Source organism: Anser anser (genome assembly GCF_964211835.1).
Source record: "Anser anser genome assembly, chromosome: 6".
In the NCBI taxonomy this organism is placed as follows: Eukaryota; Metazoa; Chordata; class Aves; order Anseriformes; family Anatidae; genus Anser; species Anser anser.
Window position 1 is genome coordinate 30,440,884 of NC_139726.1, and position 24,433 is coordinate 30,465,316.

Sequence of the window (24,433 nt, forward strand, 5' to 3'; positions counted from 1 at the left end):
ATGCACCATTTATACCACACAAACCACCACAAGATTCCACTGCTATTTCAAGAAAGACAACAGCAACCTCGCCATAGCAAGCATAAGAAAATGTAAAGCTTGCCAATCTTTGCAATTTTATATCCGTTATACAAACATCTGCAAACAGATGTTTGAAAAAATTAAAACAAATTACAATGCTCCAAGTATAAAAACTATCCCCGTAGAAACAAGCAAAGATAACACACAAGGCCTTTCAAAACTATTTCAATAAGGATTGTATCCCTTCCATGCAAGACTGCAACAGTTGAGCTTCTGCATTGCTGCACAGTTCCAGGTAGAGCAGGAGTAAGTTTACACTGTTCTTGTGAAGTCCAAGGTGTTGGTGTTGGACCAAAGATTATCTTTCCCCAGGGGGATGATGCAGCAATACACTTCATTCTGGCATACCAGCATTACAGGCTTCAGCAGGTCTTACAGACAGACTGTATAATTAACAGGCTAGATTTGGTTACTGCATGAAGAGGGAAGGGAGATTCATTAAGACAAGCAATTAATGTGTAAAGGATTCTCATGAACAAACCCTTTTGAGTGAAATTCAAAAGCAGAGTGAATTTGGCAGCAGCAGCACAGCACTTGGAATTAACAGTACATTTTAACAGAAGCTGATAAGGACTACCGTCTGCCATTGAACATCTGGGGAGATGAAGAAACAGGAAAGCTTGGGTAACCTGGGAGTTCTGACAGGAGAGAAACAGCCTTAATGTTTTAATGTCATCATCCAACAAGCAGAACACGTTGTCTTATTAAAACCAAATAATAATAAAAAAAATCCTATTGTCTCCATTTACTTGGTGGTTTCTGCCGGCTCCAAAATTCTAGATGAATTGGTACCTGGGTGAGCAAAAGAAAAAATTTTAAATTAGAGCTTGCAGCCCAGCACCACGTTTTGTTGTCATCCTGAAGACATCCACTTGGAACCTTGGATGTCTTGCACAACACTTCAGATCAAGGAGCTGTCTGCATTACCTATCCAGAATATCATGTCTTAGCAGAGTAGCAGAGATGCTAGCTGTGAGGAAGTGAAACAACAATCACAGGATCATAGAATATCCCAAGTTGGAAGGAACCCACAAGGATCGTCAAGTCCAACTCCTGGCTCCACACAGGTCTACCCCAAAATTCAGACCTTATGACTGAGAACATAGTCCAAATGTTTCTTAAACTCCGACAGGCTTGGTGCCGTGACTACATCCCTGGGGAGCTTGTTCTAGTGCACGACCACCTTCTCAGTGAAGAACCTTTTTGTTCCAACCTGAACCTCTCCTTTCGCAGCTTGAGTCCATTCCCTCAGGTCCTATCACTGGTCACTAAAGAGAATAGATGGGCACCTGCCCCACTGCTCCCCCTCGTGAGGAAGCTGTAGGCCGCAATGAGGTCCCCCCTCAGCCTCTTCTTTTCCAAGCTGAACGGGCCTAGTGACCTCAGCTGCTCCTTGTACATCTTCCCCTCTAGGCCCTTCACCATCTCCATAGCCCTCCTCTGGACACTCACCAACAGTTTCACGCCCTTTTTGTACTGTGGTGCCCAGAACTGCACACAGTACTCGAGGTGAGGCTGCACCAGCGCAGAGTAGAGCGGGACAATCCCTTCCCTCGACCGACTAGCAATGCCATGCTTGATGCACCCCAGGATACGGCTGGCCCTCCTGGCTGCCAGGGCACACTGCTGGCTCATATTCAGCTTGCTGTCAACCACAACCCCCAGATCCCTCTCTGCGGGGCTGCTCTCCAGCGTCTCATCACCCAGTCTGTACGTATAGCCAGGGTTGCCCCATCCCAGGTGCAGGACCCGGCACTTGCTCTTGTTAAACTTCATGCGGTTGGTGATTGCCCAGCACTCCAATCTGTCCAGATCTCTCTGCAAGGCCTTTCCACCCTCAACAGAGTCAACAATTCCTCCCAGTTTAGTATCATCAGCAAACTTACTCAAAACACCTGCTAATCCTACATCCAAATGGTTTATGAAAACACTGAAAAGAACTGGCCCTAAAATGGAGCCTTGGGGGACTGGCCACCAGCCTGATGTAATCCCATTTACTGTAACCCTTTGAGCCCTACCCATCAGCCAATTATTCACCCATTGTATTATGTTTTTATCCAGCTGTATGCTGGACGTTTTGTCCAGTAGGATCCTATGAGAAACTGTATCGAAAGCTTTACTGAAATCCAAAAAGATCACATCAGCTGATTTCCCTTAATCAACTAGATGGGTGATCTTATCATAAAAGGAAATGAAATGTGTTAAATAACACCTACCCCTCTCGTGAACCCACGTTGGCTGGGACCTATGACTGCATTGTCCTCAAGGTGCATTTCAATAACACCCAGGATAATCTTCTCTGTAATTTTACCAGGCACTGACATGAAACTGACAGGCCTGTAGTTATCAGAGTCTTCTTTCTTGCCGTTCTTGAAAATTGGCACAACATTTGCCAGCTTCCAGTCAATTGGGACCTCTCCAGATTCCCAAGACCATTGAAAAATAACTGAGAGGTCCTGTGATGATGTCAGCCAGCTCCCTGAGCATCCTGGGATGAATCCATCATCAGTGTTGAAGACAGAGGCAAAGAAGGCGTTAAACGTCTCCGCTTTGCCTATGTCCTTCTTTTTGAAGTGACCATCCCCATCAAGCAGTGCACCTATGTTTTCTCTGGACTTCCTTTTACTGTTCACATATTTTAAAAAGCCCTTTTTATTGTCTCCCACAGACCTGGCCAGCTTCAACTCTAATTGGGCTTTGGCAGCACAAATTTTCTCCCTACAAAGACGAACAGCATCCTTGTAGTCGTTCCATGTTGCCTGACCCTCCTTCCAGCAGCCATACACTTTCTTTTTAAGCCTAAGCTCCACAAGAAGATCCCTGATCAGCCAAGCCAACCTTCTGCCCTGCCTGCATGACTTCCAATATTTTGGAATTGACTGATCTTGTGATTTTACAAGGCAGTCCTTAAAGACTGACCAGCACTGATGGACACTGACGCTTTCAAAACCAGTTTCCCAGGAGACATTGCTAGCTAGTTCCCTGAGCAACCTGAAGTCTGCTCTCCCCATATCCAGGGCTGAAGTTTTGGTGACAGTTTTCCTTCTGTCACCAAAAATTTTAAACTCAACCGCTTCATGGTCACTATGACCAAGATGGCTGCCAACTGCCACATTACCCACAAGACCCTCTCTGTTCTCAAGCAACAGATCTAGGAGGCTCCACCTGCGCCTCATCAGCCACCCTTGGGAGGGCTGCCAGGTCCTGGCGGCTCCCTCAGCTGCCTCAAGTGGCCTCAATGCAGGAAAAAAGCCTTGCCTGCCTCGATACCCTGCTCTGCTGCAGCACACGTCTGCCCCGGAGGATTGCCTTGGTGAGTGACTGCAAAATGGCGGCTGCACCCGGTTTCAATGCCCCGCCTGTAGTCCTTCATGATACACCTTGGACTGCTCTTGAGAATGTCACTGGTATCCATATGAAATAACAGCAGTGCGCAGTAGTCTCTTGGAAATGTCCCAAGTCCCTGGTAGGAACATACCTCTCTTGAAAGTAGTTCAGGTTGGCAAATGGGCGCCTCCGTTCCCCACAGAAGAGACTCCTACTACTATCACTGTCACTGCTTCTTGGTTGGACTGGTCATTCTACAGGGAACAGGCTGAGCTGGCTTTGTCAACACCTGTATCTCCCCAGAGTGACAGGTCTTCTGCAGTCCCCATATCTACAAAGAGGTTCTGCAAGAGCACCTCAAGCAACAGGGGAAGTCTCTTCCTCCACTAGTCCTTGCCATAGCAAGCTGCCATTCCCTCTGTGTTTTCGGTATCACTCCCTTCTGCGTTGTCTTGAGGCTGTGGGTTGTGGGTCTTTCTGGCTGTGGGTCCACTGCAGACTGCACATAGAACCAACTGTCTAACTCCTCAGCCTTCCTAATATTGCAGCCAAAAGGACCAACAGTACTCTGGGGTGCATCAAGCACGGCCTTGCTAGCCAGTCAAGGGAAGGGATCGTCCCACTCTGCTCTGCATTGGTGCGGCCTCACCTCTAGTGCTGTGTGCAGTTTTGGGCACCACAGTGTAAGGACATAAAGCTATTGGAGAGTGTCCAAAGGAGGGCTTACAAAGGTGGGGAAGGGTCTAGAGGGGAAGGCGTATAAGAAGTGGCTGAGGTCCTTTGGTCTGTTTAGCCCAGAACAGAGCAGGCTGAGGGGAGGCCTCATGGCGGCCTGCAGCTCCCTCACGAGGGGAGCTGAGGGGCAGGCACTGAGCTCTGCTCTCTAGTGACGTGTGGCCCCAACACAGTTCTTCCACAGACCGTAATGGAAAAGGACACATGGCTTATGACCAGACACTGGACTGTAGCTCAGGAGATTTGGAGTCAACTCTTCACTCTAAAGTTTATTGTATAGGACCCAGAAAGGCTATAGTGATCCGCCATAATGCCCCACTTTGATAGTGAAAAAATAAGCGTTACTCCTACCCACACATCTGTCTCTATTTGGCTTTTATGTTCTTCAGAGTTAAAATGAGTCAACTATAAAGGATTCAGCATAGCAGCTCCTAATTTTCCAGAGGGCCTCCAGCACAAAGACAACTAAAGTAACTTTGGTCCATTCACAGTTTTTCAAAGACAAGGGAGCAGAATAAGGTATTTTAAGCCTTGCCAAAAAATGTTAGAAACACCACATGGAAAATTATATTTTTCAGGAAAAAAAAAATGAGGAAGAGAATTTAGTTCTTAAGTCTCTTCCAATATTAGACAACACCTATACAAGCATCAATAATTAATACCAATCGTTCTTCCAGAAACATATGATTTAACATCACAGATGATGATTAATCATTCAAGCCAGAGAATGGATTTAAAGAGGACTTACCCTGCTCACATAGTTACTTTAGGATTTCAGCTGCATTCATTTGATTTTGCTTGAAATCTCTTTTAGGAGGCCTTTCAAATCAGAAAGCTTAAGAATAATAAAAAAAAAAAAAAGAAAAAGTGTTTGTATATAAAGTCAATCTAACTCACTCATTCCAACAGATGATCGCAGCTCAGGATGAAGCGAAGAGAGCAAAACAAGCAAGCAGTTATAAGTACCTTAAAATACTCTAGAACATACGTACTCTAGAAAATACCATGCATCAGCCGATCAGCAGCAACAGGCATAAAACCCCTAATCTGGACTCCTGCTTACCTGGCTATGCTGCGGATGTTAGCAAGTTAAGAAAGCAATAACTGACTTCTCTTTGTATTCAGTAGTCACACCATGGTGGCAAATGAAGTAATGTTAATATTACTTTTCACAGGAAAGCAATACTAATAAGTAATATGATTAACAAATAATTGCTGCTCCAAATATTATCTCAAATACAATAGTACTTGAAAGGATACTACCCGTTACCGTTTTCAGCAATGCAATTAATGCAGTGAGCCCTAATAAATATGTAATCCAGACAGTTAACAAGCAGGCATCACGACAGCTACAAGTGCCAATCTATATTCTATCTCCTTTTGCTCCTTCAAAGCAAAGATTGCAGATCAGTGTAGTTTTGTGGAGCCAATCTACCATAAAAGTACGTTTCTGTGTAGTTGTTGTTTTTTAACCACTTGTTTCATTTATCACCTGTTACACATATGTCCAGAGATGCCAAACCAAGGAACAGTTTCTAGCACTGTGATTCACATGGAACAAGATCTTATTCTTTTGGGAAGTCACTACAATTTTTCAGAAAAAAATACTTCAGAGAAATCATTCTCATGAATGGAGCAGCCTCCAAAATCTAGGTAGAGCAATATGGATGCTCTGTCACAGAAACAACAGCATAAAGGGCTAGAGTGAATTTCAAAAGGCCATCTGGAGCAGCCCCCAGAGGCAGTATTCACTAGACAATCCTGATCAAGGCCTACAGCAGAGACCCCTGTTGCACTAATCTCACAACTGCTCAAAGTTCTTCTTGAAGTCTAACCTTGCCTTCCCATGCTGTAACCAATGCCCATTATACCTCGAGACATTCACAACAGCTTTAAAGAAAAGTTTATCCCATGATCAGGGCTTATGCCTAGGACTCAGTTATGTCCTCAGACTTGTTTTTTTAAATCATCATCTCAAATGAGAGTCAGTGAGATATCTCTGGAGTTCTTGCTCTCAAGGACGCTACTCTTAAGCACTGGCCTCAGTACATTTCCATCATTAAAGCTGAAGGTATGAACAGAAAAAACAGCTTGCTCCAATGCAGCTCTAAAGTATTACATCACAGAAGAGGCACTGTTTGGGTATCGCTTTTCAGCAGAAAATTAAGGTTATTGTATTTCCTCTGTTTTAAGAGTATCGTTATACACATACTCAGCCACTCACCATTTCCATTTCAGTCTTGAGAGAAAGCTATGATTTTGCAACCTAAACTATCAAAAGACGTATTGTGAACTGTATGTGGGCCTTTTCACCCTTGGACTTCTTCACACGAGTGCAACTGCTAGCCAATTCAGAGGCGAAAGTCACAAAACAGTCACTCCCTCAAATATAATACCCATTGTAAAGCTCTTTTCAGTTTCACAGTCATAAAAAGTATACTTGTATGACAATTTTGATAATGATAGGGTCTCTATTAGATTGGCAGCTTTATATAGCTTCAACACAGTATGTCTCTGTGAACCAGATGAGAACTGGTCATTTTAACCGTAATTACAGATCTTCTCACCCTGCAATACATACAGAACATTCTCTATTTACCTAGGTGTTGCCTGTGCTGTCTGAAGTATCACCAGGTTTGCCACAATATCTGAACTGCCATCCCATTTTAAAAGCAGAGCTTAATTTTTAAAAATGTAGAATTACCATGTTCCTTCAGCACTAGAGGCTAAAGTTGACAGAACACACGTTTGAGAGGGGTATAGTCTGTGTAATGCCTCTTCTTCCCATCAGTGTTTCAAAGGCCATATAAACAGCGAAATACTACAGCTTTATAGATAGAAGTTGTTTTTACTGCTTTCCATCCAATAAAGAGTACAGAAAAAAACACTTCTCCAATACTAAGTAAGCATCTTTCTACTTCATTTTCCAGCACAATATGAAGCTACACATGGAATCAAAGGTGCAAAGGAGCCCATTCAAAAAGCACAATGAAGATGGGGTCCTGGCGACAGCAACAAAGACTGCAAATGGCTCTTGGTGGTGCTCATTTTCCAGGTGGATTGCTACCTGCTTTACAAGACAGAGGCACATCCCCCAATATGAGCAGTATGAAACAAGTACCTTTGCATCCAGCTGTCTGAATCGATGCACCATCCTGAAAACAGAAAGAAGACACAGAAAAGAGGGGCTGAGTCCAGGAATTAAATAAAGTCTTGGCTAACCGCCCTCCCATTGCAAAACTGCAGAACTGCTTTACAGAAGTCTCTGTAGCTAAGACATCTAGTCCTCAATGGCCAAAGAGTTTATGTAAGGCAACTACTGAATTTGAAGGTTTCAGACGACTTTCCTCTTTGCGTGTTGACAGGGGTCAGTTAAAAATAGATTGCCTGCAGATGCCCCTGGTCAGGAACAGTTTGGTTATTTAAATTTTTTTTGTGTGTTTATTTATTTATTTTCTTACAAGTGCATTAACATATGAATTACTGTTAGTGCTGCACTTTTCCATTTTTCTTGTTGAGACTTTTCTGCTTCAAATTTTAAACACGTATTTTGGGGGTATTTAACTTATTATCCAATGTTGAGTGCCTCTGTAGTCTTAACATAAATATATACTTGTGAATGGCAATGTCCACTGCGCGGGCAAAGGAGCATAGAATTCTCTGGCCTTTCCCACCCATTCTTATCAGCTCTTCCCTTACATTTGATTTAGGGAAATTCTGAAGTTCTTGGAAGCTAGCTACAAATTAAGTCATCATACACAGCAGGCAACTGTTGCTGTTTTCTAGCTTTCTTTACTTTCTCTTTCCACTTATACTGTTATTCTGAAAGTGCTGGGACAGATCCCAGAGATAATCAAAGCATCATGATGTGGTAGTCTTCACATTTTGCCAGCTCAATCAACTATTTCTGAAGCCAGTCTACAGCAACAGATTAAAAGAAGCGGAAATCATTTTTCGTAAAAAATAAAAAGGCAAGTTGATGCTGAGTTTACTCATATTTGGATTAGTTTGTAAACATCTAGAGCTGCTGAAAACTTGGTTTCACTAAAAATATTCAACAGAAAGTTAAGAGATTGAAGACAAAGAAGTGCAGACGTACTCTTCTGATGAATCACTTGCTTTGGTATTGATTTTGACAAGGTAGTTTTCCTTCATGACAGCTTCCCATGACAGAGTTTCATTGTCCTCATTTTTTGAGCCTGGGGAATGTACATGGAAAAAAAACCAAACACCACCACACTAGATTCAGTTCATCTGTGTCTCCAGTGTCAAGATGCAAAAAGGCTGGGTTAGTGCTTGCATCCAGAGGCTAACGATTACCTCCTCTGCATACAGAACATTCACAGCCCCACTTCCCACCTGTGATACAGCTCTGATAAACATGACATAGATGCATGTTACTGTATGCTCCTGGCAATCAGAGTTGGTTTAAAAACACACATGTACACACACAAAAAACAACAAACTGCAAATTTTTGGTTTTGCGGCTTGGTTAGCACAAGTGTTTTGAGAAATGGAAGCCATTTCACCAAGGCATAGGACGTTACAGAAAGTTGCTTTGTGGTTTTCAGCTTTGTTTGTACTTATTGTTTCTACGTTATCCCGTATTAGACTGTTAAGAGTAACATCTGTTAAGAATGTGTATGACTTTTCATTGAATATAAACATTTCAAAATGCTGAAATATGTTCTTCTCTAAAAAGCATCTCCTGTTGACGCTGTAAATTAAAGAATGACACAGAGCAAGACATCAAAGTCCTCTAGGATAATATTTCTGCATTTTATCCTGTTCCAACCAGATTAGCACAAACCACATGGGTATTAATAAAAAAAAGTTAGCTACGTTTTTCCCATCAATCATCAGCACAAGGCCTGTATATCAATTTTAGACTCTTTATCTGTTGGCAACTCCAAACCAACTGCTGCCCTCTAAAGAGGCACTGGTGTATGTGTACCTTCAAGAGCAGTTAATTCAATTCAAGAAAAAGCTTTAGCTCAAAAACTGTAGGAGTGGGAATGGAACTGAGGCAGTCTCATGAGGACTAACACTGAAATGGTATTAAATTCTCCAGTGCTTTCTCTGGGTTCAATAAATCTACGCTTCACATGGCTTGTTGCTGTAGGACATAAACATCCCTCTTCAGCATCACATAGTACAGAGTGTGACAATAATGCCTATTTGGAAATGGAAGCTCTGAGCTGCGCTTCTCCTATGCATATACACATTTCACACAGGGAAACCCACAACAAAAGCATTTTGTGCTAGAGACAAGGGAGCTAGGGAAGCTCCAAAGCCTGGATTTTCTGTCAGTCATCACTCCACAACCCCCAAATACCCTTTCCTGAAACAAAAGAAGTCAACAGCTGACAAATGATTTAAGTTTTGATTCCTCCACACACTGCTCCTCTGACCTCACACAGCACCATTCGTTGTCCCAGACACCAACGGCCATTTATTCACCCAAATCCCAACCAGAACACTTTTACAAGAGTTTAGTAGGGAAGCCAGGATTTTGCAAGTCAGTGCATTAGTATGCTTTCTCCCTGCAGTTCTCAGTACCCATCAGCAGCTAAACCAAAGTGATATTATGGCTTAAATTAATTCTTCCATTTGCTTTCACTAGAAGATCAACTGTGCATCATCTGACAGAAATATCTGCAGTTAAACAACCTCCCCAGAAAGGGAAGTGCTTTGGACAGCCACGATGATTTAGTCAATGGTAAGGAATTTTATAGCCCAAAGCAGGCATCTTTCTCCTAAACGAGTCACAAATCCTGTCTGTGCTGCAGGGCAACAGTCAGGATGCTGATGGAGAGGAATAAGTCTGTCAATTAACTCAACTTATTGTCTCTCATCTGCTTCTGAATAGCACTTAAAAATTGAAAACATTCAATTTCTTGGGGGTAAAAAACCTTATTAACGCAATTCATATCTGTGCCTTCTGACAGAGGAATTAAGGAGGGAATAACTAGAGAGCTGAGCCACTCCTGTGCTTTTGAGTTGGTTTGCCTACTTGTCCATCCACCAAGGCCCAGAAAAGTACCTGCATTCTCTTTCACTCACTCACAGGCAGAACAGCCTCTGAAGAAAACTGCTCTACTAGGCTGCCCTTGCAGCTACCAGCCGTATTAGCTGGTAGATTGCAATGGAAAGAAAAAAAGAAATGCAATTCCAGAAGGCAGAGTCAGAGACTAAGGTCACCACCTCTTTTACAAGTTACCTAAACAGTTAGAGCATGCAAGATGAGGGATCAGTGCACTTGGGAACAGTGCAGGAGGAATACACTATCAGCTGCTGAAAAACAATAGGAGATTTTGCATTTTTTGTGCAGAACATGCAGATAACTTTCAGCTGCTGCTGAAATGGCTCTGAATTAATTTATTCAGTGGTTTTATGCAAAAAACTTTGAAAGCTACAAGCACCAAAAGCAGCCCTAATACAACTAATAGATTTACATATTTGAGGTAAATCTGCCTCAAAACAGCTTGGACAGGAAAGCACTGGATAACTCCACACAGTACTCAAGTGGAGCAGATCTCATGGTAGAACACTAAAGCTCTCTGACCAGACCAAAGCCAAAGCTGTTGGGGGGTGGGAGATGGGAATCACAACACCAGCAACATTTTTTCCAATACAAAATAATCGTACTCACAACAAATAGATGGCTCTTTACTTTCATTCTTACAGCAGCATTTAAAACATTTCCTCATCACCATGAATATGTAGGCAAAGATGACAAAAGGGAAGGGGATAGTCAAGCGACTGCAGTATTCTTGGACCAAGAAATAGCGTTGGAACTTCCACACCTGGTCATTGTTCTCTTGTACTGATCCCACGGTGTAACTAACGGCAAAGAAAGCGAAAATGCATATAGCATTGGTTATTCACCAAAGAATCAGAGGCAAGTTACACAGTGTTTCTCTTTATTATACTAGGGTAAGTTTTTGAAAAGTCATCCTGGAGTTGTTCATTTCTACTGGTTGGAAGGTTATTGAGTTTGCACACCTTTTTAGAGAGCAGTCTGAACAGGGAAGGAACTAAGAAGGAAAAAAAAAGTTAGAAATAAAATGGAAAAATTAGGAACAGGAAGAAAATATTCCACACACTTTCACTACCTTAGCTGTAGGCAATTTTCTTCCAGCCTAAACATGAGAACAGAATGCTTCCTTGCAAGATACTGTATCTCATTAATTCACCAGCTGACTTATTTCTTTCTAAGCAAAAAAATATAAAGAGGCTATTTCCAGGAAAAAAAAAAAAAGAAAAAAGAAAAGAAAAGCTCCTGAGATTATTTAGTAGCAGTATTAATGAGAGCTTCAGGCATGGACCAAACCTACTGTACGTAAGCACTGTACAAACCCAGCAAAGCAACAGCCACAAGAGGAAGCAACTCACAGACTGGCTGACCTTTTATTGCTGTCATTAAATGGCAGGTGGATGTTTTCAAAATGTCTGTGCTGAGATCCTAATGGACTCTTACACAAGATAACCAAAGACCTTCACCTGCAAGTCTTCTGGTGGAAATTGTCTATTGTTTTAGATGATAAATATAATCCTGAATTTCAGAAGTATCTAAAACATGTGTAATGTAATATGCATCCTTTTCAGTTAATGCATACTAGGCATAAAGAAGTTGGATTCTCTGTCATAATTACTCCCAGTGATATATTAATTTTAACAACAGATAGAGACTGATTGGACTGATGTCTCATAGACATCAGCATTATTAGAGATTGACAAATACAATGTACACACTGGACTTCAGAGGAACCATTTCAGATTCAGACATTTCTAACTGCATCAAGAAAACATGTTGGGTTGCTGTTTGCCCACAAGCCTTCCTGAGTTCAGTACAAGGAAGCACTCCTGCTTGATTAAGTTGTTCAGTCTACTGTTAATGTGAACTAAGAGAACTCCTGTAAGGTCCTTCCACAAAATTAGCTGAACTGGAAAAAGTAAGTTTTTATTGGCATAACTGTATAACCCACAACTTTTACCATTACATGCTGTTAAAATAAGTGTTCTAACAAATACCACAGGCTTCTAAGGTACAGCTGGCTTACCGCTACGCTTTCCTTTATTAATGTGAATTGCTTTTATCCTTTCTAGGGAGTATAAACATTATCTTATGTTTCCAGGTCCTGTGCAGGTTAGGAAAACACAGGTATAATAGACTGATAGGCTTCAACACTTTCCTGGCACTCATCCTAGATGCCTTGCCAAAAATCACATTTCTGACCTTCTTTAGAGTCCAGGTCAGCATGGTAATAATGTTCAGAGCAGAGGGAGGAGCAGATCCTGAAGCTGAGGGGTTCTCAACTCACGGCATGGACCACAGCCTAGCTCTGCCTTACCCTACTAACTGCTCCAAGCTGACAAAAAAACCTTGAGCATCTCTGCCAAGGAGAAGAGCCAGTGGTGGCTGTTGCGTATACAATGCCCAGGGGCTGTAATTATTTTTGTTACATTACAAGGGATTGTAAAACACCAGAGAAGCAGGGCTGGGCAAGAGGGCAGAGCCACAACACCAACCTTACTGCATTCACAAGTCAGAAATCAGACTGGAAAGCAACATGCTCCAGAAGGCTGATATGAGGGGCTTCCGTGTCTAACTCAACTCTTGAGTAAAAGCTTACAATGTAAACACCAAAAGTTTCTCAAATGAGGTCTGGGAACTTTTCCCCAAGGACCAGTTCTGGTTTGCTCTGAATGGTCCTAACATAGTCAACATACACTTGGTGACATGCTTAACTGCCACCATTTGGACTTGACTTTACTTGGCTGTACGATTAAGTCAGCAGTTACCAGCAGCACAGTTCAGGTCAGTTCAGATCCATCTGCATGGTCTAAAAGTTCACAAAATAACAGAATAGGCCTCCTGACCAGTAGATTCACAGACAGGTGTATTTGTATAGAATCACAAAATATTACTATAAGATAAATTACCATATAAAAACAGTCTTGAAAAATGCCATCACCTCTAAGTCCCTTTACATGTTCCAGTTCCCCTAATCTAAGGGAGAAGGAATTTGAAGATGTCCATGCATTGCTATCACACAAAGCTTTAATTTCCAAAGAGCAACAGCAGTAAAGTACACCTGTGACCCTAGGAAGGTGACAATCTTTCCTGCTAGATGTTGACTCCAGCTGTGTCAGGTTCATGAGGGCAAACAGATGAAGCAGCTCTATGTACATCCTACATAATCTCAGGGTAAAATTCTATGGAGCAGTACTTACAGTCAGGAAACCCTCCCACCACAGGAGCAAGCAGGGACACAAGGAAGAAGGCTTTCCTAAACACAGGAGTCACACACCCTACATTTTTCCACAGCATGAACTGTGGCAACACATGAGACTACAGGCCTGTTAGAAACTCCAAATATAACACCAACTCTGTCTCATAGGATCTAGCTGACAGCTCTTCCCTCCAGGTGATGATGGCTAAGAGCTGTTTAATTGTTTCCAGTTTTAAAAATATTAAAGCTGTACAATACCTAAGCAGATAACATGGCATGCACTCCGAAAACTCATGGGAAACTCAAATATTCCTGTCATAACACCAAAATCTAAGAAATCTGCTTTTCTTCCATGATACAAAGACAGTAAGTTTAATATAAAAGGATGAACAAACCTTTTGGGGCAAACCTCATTTATTTCATTGTCGTCTTTGATAACTGCATGCAAAGAATACTTACAGAAGTAGCAAAAGGACAGACAGCAACCCATCCCCAGAACATTGTACCAGCTTCAGGCAGACTGCTGTGAGAAATGCTGAATAACCTTGCCTTTGGTCACCTTCCCACACCACCCTTAACTTGTGAGGTCTCTCTTGATTTGGGAACCCCGTTCCAGACTACTACCACCAGCAGTTTGTCTGCAAAAGTGACAGGCAGACTCCAAGGCATGGCTTCCTGCCATTTTCCAGGACTTTATTCCTTTTCTCGGAGGGATATCGATGCAGTGATCATAAGCAAATGGTCACTCCTTTATTACATACCCAAACATGGCCACAAGCAGGTTCACGAGGAGGATGTTAGTTGAGAGCATGTATATGCACACCAGGGGAATAGTAATCCACTCTGGGAAGCGGGGCTGGTTGTTGGCATCCAGTTCCACACACAAGGGCTTGGACTCATTTCCAGAAAAGGTGCAGCGGTCAAAGTTGTAGGTGGTACCTCAGGGGGCAAGAGTGGAGAGCAGTGAGCCCTCTCCCCTTCTTTCTGTTGGTCCTAGCCCCAGATACTGCAACTGAACACAACACATGTGGCCTCCTCTTTCCCCCCTCCCCGTCAGACACAAAACCTTGCTTTGTTGCTCTTTGGAGAAAAGGGGACAAAAGGGCAGATGCTGTGTGTCAGAAATATGGACAGTGGGGGAACTGATTTCACATGGCAGGCCTTGCTCCAAAGGCCTTAGCAAGGGCCACCAGTCAGCTGCTGACCCCCTCAAGACCACAGACGAAGGAATTCCTCGAACACAGGACTGGGCAGCCACTGAAAGGACAGAGCATTCCACCACCCACAGAAGATAGCTACCATCAACATCATCAGGGTACTGGCCAAACATAGCCAGGTACGGCTCGTAGATGACAGATCGAAATATCCACTCCCAGCGATGCTCATTCTTCCTCAGGATGCCTTGCCTGGCCACACCAAAGGCCACCATCCACACAGCAAAGAGGAAGAGAAAGAAGAAGACATCTATCATCTGAAAAAGGACAACAAGCAAATACATCAGTATGCCTGTTGCAAGCCACACGTTTTTTTTCCGCCTGATTTGATATGAGGGTGGAGAACAAGTATCAGAAAAGCCTACATGGCTAGCACCATTCACCATTTTAATGCAAATTTTCAGATCACTGTTCCATAAATTTACAGTCAGCAATATGCACATACAGAAATAATTGACCATTCCTGTGCAGGTAACTTAGAAAATGTTTATACAACCATAAAACTAAGATGTTTCAGAATATAGAGCATCCCATTGGCATCACACAGGCTTCACCCACAAAAGCCAAATCCACATGTAAAGACTATTTATGCAACAACTGTAGTGGTAAACCTTGCAGCCAAGTGTCAGGTGAAAGCAGTCACCACCTCTGAAAATGCCACCTTAGATGTCTTAAAACTGGCATTAGTGTTCCAGGTGCTCTGGCTAGTGGTTTCATAAATTTCCAGCTCTTAACAACATACAGATAAGCGAAGACTGATAATATCCTAGCTGAGCCTTCCAGTTTGTTGCAGACCCACTTCCACCAAGATCTGCCCTCCCTCCAGCCCTAAGCAGCTTTATTATTAGACTTATTCAAAAAATTTGTCTCTTTTGAACAAGGCCAAATGAGAGAAGAATGTACAGGAAACAATTCTGTGTTGTTGCTTCCATGTCATAAGGCACTCTAGGACCAGATATTCTCTAGAATTCAGCTTTGCAGCAGTGGTATAAGGCAAAATAAAACCAGACGACAGATGCAGTGGAAGACAGTAGTGCTGTTCCTATATTGCTCACTTACATTTTCTTGTTTATGAAACACCCATGTGAGCAACAAGACTGAGTGGAACCAACCACTGAAACATTTGAGACATGCAAGACAAAAGCCACTAGGAAGAAAAATTTCTCATCTGCTCTTCAGCCCGATCTTTTTTCAGACTGAAATTCAACCTTGTACAGAGGAAGAGGAAAAGGCCCTGCTCTTAATTAGCTCCTATTTAAATCTTAATTAATTCTGTTTAGCAGATTTAAGAGAAGGAGTGAACTTGCTGCCATCAGCAGAACAGTGGTGACGTGGCACCCTGTCACATCATTTATTTGAACTCACTTGAATAGCTGCCAGAACCTTACCATCCTCTGCAGCATAATAATTTTGGGTCCTAGATTCCTGCTAACGGTGAAAATATGGATCAGTCTGAGAGTAAAAACTATGTAGTCCAAACAGAAAATGACTCTCCCAGAATACCAAGAGCTTTCATCAGATGAGTGCAGCCTGATGGAGACAGCAAAAGAAAATGAAGAGAAGCATTGGGTAAAGCATGCGGAAGTCACATAAAAATACACTGAAACATTGAAATGGGGAGTGAAAAGTGAATTAACTGGAAAACAGAGCACAGATACCCAGGGTCCCATGCCCACCCCTGCCTGATGACATATTTTCTTTACATACATCCTAGCTTAGCTACATCATTGCTACGTTTCCTCTTCCTTTCTCAAACTATTAACAGCAAGGAAATCTTGTACGTCTAGCTACTCGCCCCCCCGCCTCCCAAAACACCACAGTGCAACAGCTGCACTCAGGCAACGAGAACCAAGTTACAGTTGACTAAACAACTACACTTGAAAATGTATTCCCACAATTTCTTTGCCATGGTTGTTAATTCATCCATTCATGTTAAACAGCTTATGTGAGCTAATGACATTCTCTTAGACTACTGTATGAAAAATTAAATGCAACCCACTAGAGGTCAAAGAGTCCAGATTACTACACTAAATAGTTGATAGTAGGAGCCAGGGAAAATCCCAAAGAACTTCTGACTCTGAGATATTACCCGTCTTATCCTACAACTCTGATATGTTTTGTATAACCAGTCATTGTCACAAAATCTATGCCCATTTCAACCATTTTCTTGTAAACATGCTCACACAAATCTAGAGATTAAGAAAGGCTTTCTGATGGCCCAGAAGGATCTGAGTTTAGGGAAGCTGTCTTTGATTCCAGGGATAGACTCACCTTCCATTAAACCAAAGAGAGAAAATATTGCATGCGGGTGCTTTATTCAATCACCTTATTTTACTTCTTTAATTGCCATTAAAAATTTAGAGTCAAGATTTGGCAGTATGCCTGGCCCTCATAAAGAACAGGGTGTTTCAGGAACATGTTGTTTCCCAAAATCTAGTTAGAGGTTGCAGTCAAAACCTGGAAAGAAAGGAATGCCATAGTATGGCCACAAGAAAAGGTGCTACTCACCTGAACACAATTCCTGCTATGAAGTAGAAGATTGCTAGAGTATCCATAACATTCCACAGATCTAAGAAATACTTACTGCCATTCATGTACCACTGGAAAGGAAAAAAGAGCAGAAAGTAACCACTGCACAGTTACTTGGAAAGCTCATACATCAGTAGGTCCTCCCCCATTCTTTCCCACTGGATGTCCTCATGGGTAAATATTCCACCGATTGCAACAGTTAAGGGTTGTTTCCTTGCCCAGGTAATCTTTTGTCACACACAATGGGCACAACAGAGGTCAGATTGTTTTTAATTTCCCCCCAAGGATTTGTTTTTAGTATACACAGCAATGCCAGACATTACTGGCATCGTTTTTCTTGTTAACTTTACTAGGACGATAGATTGGGATTTTCTATGTTTAGAGCTCACTAACACATTTTCTTCTGCAGCCCAGATGGCCTAGGCTAATGCTCTTGCACTGGGACCAGTTAGGCACATCGGTGACACAAGCACTGTGTCACAGCGAGGGTTACTGTGCTCACAGGACACAACCAGCTCACACGGATGCTTGTGCAAGGGGAGAGGAAGGAGTGCCCCTGACATGGGCTGAGACTGATGTGCTGAGCGATCACATATGTATACACATGCTGCTAGGGGAGCTTCAGAGTAGGTGACAGTATGCTCCAGCAAAACTGCTGCCAAATGGTCAAAGGAGTCTTGCTTTTGCACCCTGGGAGCAGATAAAACACTGGGGGGAGGCAGGAGGGTTGCTGTTTCAGGGCTTCTCTTTCTTCACATAGCTCATTCAGGGATCTGTCTCTGGCTACACACATGTTTTTGATCAAAGATACACATTTAATTTATTTTTCTAACTACCTAACTCTAATTCTGAATTGCAAGGCTAATGAGAATCTCTACCCTGTTCCAGATCAAATAACTGGTAGTGCATCCTGGATCCAAAGGACGTGCAACCAACTCCTGGGTCTAAGTCAGAGACAGTTTAATCAGGAGAAACCTCCACTGGGCCTGAAGAAACAGACCAAGCCCTAATTATAAAAAAATCCACTGCAAAGCCTCTGCTGAAAGTCAGCCACCCACACTAACTCCCTAACTTTATTCATGTCTGTGATGATCTGACTTGTGTGATCAGCAAAATCAACTCCAACCCCTTAATTCACGTGCAGTTGTTGAAAGCAATTTCATGCACTGGCAGATAATTGGAGGTTCAACAAGCCATTACAGTGCCGCAGCCTGTGTTGGGTGCAGTCTCCTGGGAGAGCACCAGCACTTCAGGAGGCAAAATGCTGGCTCATTATATCAATTTCCAGATTTTTCCCTGCATATCCCAGAGCTGTAAATTGCTACAAACTGGAATTTTATTTTCTTTTTAATTTACATTGAAATAACCAAGGCTTAAATAATTCTCAATCAGTAGAGTACTGATCACTGAATCTCTTTATAACTAACATATCCATGGCAATTCTGTTCTCGGTACTTTAAAGGGATACACACAGATCGAAGGGAATTTTCTTCTAAATGCAGAAGTTATGAGAGCGACACTTTGCTATTCCATTTGCACAACTGTTGCATTTTCTTCACCTGATCGAACTCATTGCTAAAGACAGACAAGGATTTGGCAGCTACCAGGTTGTCAGACTCAAGATAGTCCCAGACACTATTTCTGCATCCTTGAACCCATACATGCCCTTCTAAATATTTAAGGTAGCAGAGGTTGGGCACTGAGTGAGGACAATGTGTCTTACACTCGTGACACTGGGATGTATCTCTCTGGGAACTCCCTATATCAAATATAAGTTGTCTCACTTTCAGTAAAGCAATGATGGTGAACTGGTGCTTTATGTGAAGAGAGATGCAGAGGCTCCAAACATCCTTCACAGAGAAATAAGCATAGCACTGCACTACAGCTGTATTAAATGGAGCAGGTTTAAGCCTGAAGCCTCCTCTATTAAGGTCACAGTTGTGGGTGGAGAAAAGTAAATGGGCTTTGGTCTAAAGCAGAAGCAGAGAGAAAACAGGCAGATGTGTGTAAACAAGAGGGAACAACTGAGAATGCAATGCAGTTCATTCCTTTGAACATCAAGCAGTTTCCAGTGCTGAGACTTAACATTCATGGAGACTCTAACCACATTTCTTCTCCATTTGAGAAAAAAATTGATTTTCCTGCACACCCCATGAGTCTACCCACTCACCTGGCTGGAGGCTACATCCATGTGGCTAAGAAGATAGCAGGAAAAAAGCATTTCTAGTAGTTGACACCTTCATAGACACACCACTCAAGTCAGAGGGCTGATTTCTCCCCCCCCAGAAAATTACCTGACTGCAGCAGCTACAGTGGAACCACAGGCAGTGTTATTTTTACTCTTTGATGTGAAAACAAAATCTGAGACATACTTCTTTTAAAAAATGATAAGGACATGGATACCGTTTTGACTGAAGAGTTAGACCAATGCGTACCCAATCTATCTCAGAGAAAGCCAGGGAGAAAATTTCCTAAGTTCAGGCAAAAGAGGTCTGAAGCCAGGATACTGGCTTAAAATGTGTTTAAATCCTCAATAAAGTCTCTGTTTTAGCTGCCTCCACTCCCAGAATCGAATTGGTACCGTCTGGCCACTAGCTATTAATGCAATGACTGGGATCTGAAGCTGTTCTACCTGCTCAGATTAGTGAGAAATAGTGGCATAGGAAAAAAGGTCTCTATCCCTAAGGCTTTCCCCTGGATCTCTGCTGGGTACACACAGGAAGTGCAATGACAGGTCCAGAGACACCAGAACCTAAATCAGCAGAAACAAACACTCCATTAGTGTTTTCATTGCCACAGTCTTTTACTTTTCCCCCATTTTCCTTAGCAAGTAAATTTGGCTTAAACAGGGTGCTACCTTGACTATTAAAAAAAAGAAAAAGATTGCATAGAAATTTAAGCATAGCAACATCAACACTAAGTAATGTCATTTAAGCTCACGTAAGAAATGTGATTGCAGGGTAGCCTGATCCAGCAGGTCCCAGAAACACTCGTTTGGAGACTAACGCCTCACAGGACAAGCAGAAAGCAGCACTGCACTGAAACCACACATCCATTTCTCTTCTGATGGCCCCAGCATTTCTTGACTCAAGTCTCCACTATTCTGAGCACAGACTGGCTTGCCTGAAAAGCCTGATCCTGAAATCTTCAGAAACAGGCCAAATCCACCATACTTAGGGAAGGAGAAAAAACAAAACAACTAAACAAAATTCCCCAAACTCATCTGGAATACTCATCTAACCTGGAAAGTATTTATTTTTTAGTAGATGCCAAACCTTCTTCATTAACGTGGTCTTACTTACAAAGTGAGAAGAATATCAGCTATGGCTTTGGCTATAAAGGCAGTCCTGCACACTGTTCCCACACCACACCAGTACAAAAACGTAGGCAGTCCCAGGCTGGTACTTGGTATTATGTAAAACTAGCAAAAACTGTATTTATGACTAAGAGATAAACAGAAATACATAATGATACGTTGCTCATTGAAAATAAAGGGAGATGTGGAGAAGCGAGGGCAAGAATCACTTGACCTACAGGCATGTATCTAAATATATCTTCTGTTAAATCTAACCTCTATAATCTCAACTGTTTTAGCAACCTCAGCCAAGCAGTCCTAAGAAGCATCTCCAGTGGCATCAGCTTATCCATACAGCCTCAATAGCTGTGTGGATCACAGCTTAACAACCTGCAGATATTGGGACATATCTAGGAATTAAACATCGGGAACTCCCAGGAGGTGGTTCCCCTGTAACTTAGAAGCAGCCTGCACTGCCTTAAGCTACAGGCAACTGCCAACATAAGGCTTTTATTCTAACATTAAACATTTTTGGTTTGCAAGCGCTGCCTACTTGTCTCACTTCATCACAAAGCAGGATGAAGACCAGCACGTAAAGGATCATCTCCAGGACAGTAGGTTCCTTCTGGAAATCCATAAGCAACACGTAGGCGAAGAGCAACAGGAAAGCAATGTAGAAGATAACATTCCAGGAGAAGACCACAAAGGGTGAGGTGAAGAAAGACACATAATACAGGAAGAGTTTCTTACTCTTCTCCACAGGTTTTTTCCTGAGAAATTAAAAGAGGGAAAAGGTATCAAAAGCATAGCCTTATGCCTGGAAATATTTGTGTTTTGTCAAAGTGAAAACTAGTATAGGACTAGCACTTTAAAAGGTAATGCCATTCTGCATCCACTGACATCAGGCATACAAGTAAATTGGCATATATTAACTCCAGATCAGAGTGAGAAAACAACCTGTTAAAAGACCTTTGAGCCATTAAATATCTTTATCTGAAAATGACTGAACACTGGAACAGGTTCAGAGAGGTTGTGGAGTCTCCATCCTTGGAGATATTCAAAACCCAACTGGACACAGTCCTGGTCAATCTGCTCGAGCAGGGGGATGATCTTGAGAGGTCCCTTTCAGCCTGATTTGCTGTATGATTCTATGATTAATTGACTTGTTTTACTTCTGTTAATGAGAAGCCAGTTGATTACCTGAATGAGATGAAACCACAGCCTATTAAAGGGAAAAAGAAGAGACACAGTATAATCTTCCAATTCTTAGTATCTCTTGAAATCTCTCCATACCACTGCTTGGAAAGGAAATTCTGCAGGGAAGAAGAAAATACCCTAATTTGTTTTAACAGCAACAAAGTAACTTCAGAATGCTATTAGAGGATATTCGATTTAGGAGGAAAAAAAAAAAAGCTTTGAGATTTAAAACAAAATAACTGTGATTCCTATTTCAATAATAGAGAATGTTTTCTGCATCAGTAACAGTGTGCTGGTTCCTTAGTCCAGCCATCCGCTAGCCTATTTGAGGAGGAGTTGAATGTGAGGCTAAACAGGACCTGACCTGATTTATAAGGCACTTTACACTGGGCAGTACATCCACACGGTGTACACACACGACTTGTGCCAAGGGGGAAGTCACTTCAGGCAGTCTTCATCATCTAGGTTTTTATAATTTACATCTCTAAATCGTCTTCCCCTCTTGACTTAGCATTTTTGGGCAAATCAGCCACCTCCTGTTAGCCACACGTTGTCCCCCACCAGGCACAATCCGTGCTCTCTGGGACGCATTTCACAGCACTGCAGAAGTGGGTTCTGTGAGCATCCTGTGGGAAAGGGCTTTGCCGCAGCCACGCAAAGCTCTGCATTCACACGGCTGGGAAACATCGCCCATAGGTTCTGACCTCCGTGATGGCAGTGTCTGAGCCGTGGCCTCTCATGGGCTAGTCCCGTGGATGCAGCATTTTGGCAGCACGAATATTTGCTTTTCTTATTTTAGAAGTCACCCAGATCACATGAGTTACAGCAATCCGTGTACCTTCTTGTCACTGATATTACCTGCACCCCTGGCTGTGCAATGAATTGCTGGTCTTTTGCTTCCACTGCTAGTTCCAGGCAATTGCTCCCTCCCCAGGCTTCACAGGAATAGGTCAGCAGCTGCTCAGCCAGATCTTCATCATTGCTGTAGCACTCGGTGAACAGCTCTGGAGGAAAGAGGCCACCCAATAAGGGGAGAAAGCAACTCTATCAAATCTGTCCCTCTGACTCTGTCCCTGTTTGACAACAGCTGTACAGCCCAAAGGGCAGGAATTACCCAGCCCAGCCCTGCAGCATTAGCGCTCATTCATATGGTACCCGCTGCATATTTCTACGTATGCTTTCCAACACAATCACTCGCACACTGAGCTCCAAATTCACACTCAGTTTTCCACCAACTGGGATGCAATTGCCTTCAGTGACTTAAAAAACATAATATTAAAGCATAGAGATTCAAGAACTCTTCATCATGCTGAACATTGGGAAAATAACATGTACATACACTCTATTCTTAACACACTTGCATGTATTCTTTCATACAGAATTCATGTCTGGATGAAAAATTGTAATATCAAATCAGCTTGCACAGAGATAATATTAAGATGAGTTCTGCACTGAAAATTGAGGAAAAATATGAACTTCTACTCAAATGATTCAGTACTTCTGCTAGTATCATTTTCTTTTTATTCATTTAGCACTGATATAATGAGTTATAGTCAACTCTGTAAGTTGAGCAACGTGGGCAGAATGTGATGGTTTTTCACTGAGAAATGCATTGCAAACATGGTTGTCGAAGAAGAGCTATAAGCATCTTATTCTGCCCGTAGATTTTTGCCACCAACCATCTGCATGGTGCGAAAAACAAAGTTTGACTTGCAGGACAATTCTGTATGGAAAGAAGCTAGACCAATGACCCAGGTAACACGTCTGGGTTTTGTGTTGTACACACACTAGGCCAGGATGAAAACTCAGGCCACCGTTTCACTACAAAGACATTTAATTGCAATAAAAAGTAATTTCTGTTTCCAGCTTTGGCCACTTCCCACTCAACAGCAGTGCTGTTGGCGTATCTATGACAGAGCACAGCATGCCACTGCCTGAAGAGCAGTCCAGCCTCTCAGAAAACAAACCAGCCTTTACTAGTAGTGCTTCTCTCCAACAGGACGTTTTCCCAGGCATTTTCTGAACAGCTTTGTTAGTGTAACTGCAAAAATGCACACATAACAACAACACCTTCAGCTGGTGTTACCATATACACTGCAATATGCAGATCGGTCTTGATAACAGACTTCAATGGAGCCTGCTCACTTCTCAACATCAGGCCCAGTGGATCTAGATACCTTTAGGAAAGCCTAAGCTTCACCTTGTGAAGCAGGACAAGCAAGAAATTTTCAGTACATGCACTCCTTAATAGCTAGTGAAATAGCTCTGTAATCATTCTGATATACACATAAATAAATATAAGTTCAACAGGTAAAATAGAAGTTCAACAGGTCAATCTAGCCTCCATTAGCCCTAGAACAAGGACAAACATGGTCTGCTTTTAGGAGCGATAAAACACTATCAGTCTGTGGAGATTTTCAAGATTTGGCTAAGCAAAGCCATGACAGAAGAGATTTAGTCCTGGTGAGAGCTCCACCTCAATATGAAGGTGGAACTTAAGGCCCCCAGAGGCCCTTTCCAGCAACATTTCCATGGTTTCCCTACTCAATCTGCAGGGCTATTACACCTTAACCGTCACCTAATGTGACTCATGATTATGACAGCAAATTGCTTGACAGAAATGGAGTTACAGATTGACCATTTTCCATATCCAGATCAGTCAAGAGAACAAGGCCATAACCCGTAATAAAGCCCCCAGAGGCAACACTATTGTATTTCCCTCCAAGTTAAGGAACCACAATCCTGCACTACAGGGCGGATCACAGGTAAGCCTGAATTTGTAAACTGTGGGTGCTACAAATTAATCTGTCATCTGCCAC

At 42.4% G+C, this 24,433-nt stretch overlaps 1 protein-coding gene across 21 annotated transcripts in view; it reads right to left on the minus strand.

Annotated features, from left to right (window-relative positions):
• Positions 1–95: 95 nt before the first annotated feature.
• TRPM8 (transient receptor potential cation channel subfamily M member 8) overlaps positions 96–24,433 on the minus strand; it is a gene marked incomplete at its 5' end in the record, with an annotated part of 140,709 nt that continues 116,371 nt past the window's right edge. For 16 of the 21 annotated variants that reach the window (XM_083841492.1, XM_083841493.1, XM_083841490.1 and 13 more), the window contains 12 exons: positions 96–873; positions 4,892–4,978; positions 7,265–7,298; positions 8,243–8,342; positions 10,796–10,986; positions 14,141–14,318; positions 14,679–14,850; positions 15,982–16,123; positions 17,102–17,193; positions 20,971–21,187; positions 21,618–21,730; positions 22,473–22,618. In XM_083841492.1, the coding sequence (XP_083697618.1) occupies positions 4,928–4,978; positions 7,265–7,298; positions 8,243–8,342; positions 10,796–10,986; positions 14,141–14,318; positions 14,679–14,850; positions 15,982–16,123; positions 17,102–17,193; positions 20,971–21,187; positions 21,618–21,730; positions 22,473–22,618 (1,436 nt within the window). In that variant the 3' untranslated portion in view covers positions 96–873; positions 4,892–4,927. Of the gene's footprint in view, positions 874–4,891; positions 4,979–7,264; positions 7,299–8,242; positions 8,343–10,795; positions 10,987–14,140; positions 14,319–14,678; positions 14,851–15,981; positions 16,124–17,101; positions 17,194–20,970; positions 21,188–21,617; positions 21,731–22,472; positions 22,619–24,433 lie in introns of those variants that run through there. The other 5 variants (XM_083841500.1, XM_083841504.1, XM_083841501.1 and 2 more) reach the window with 4 other exon arrangements.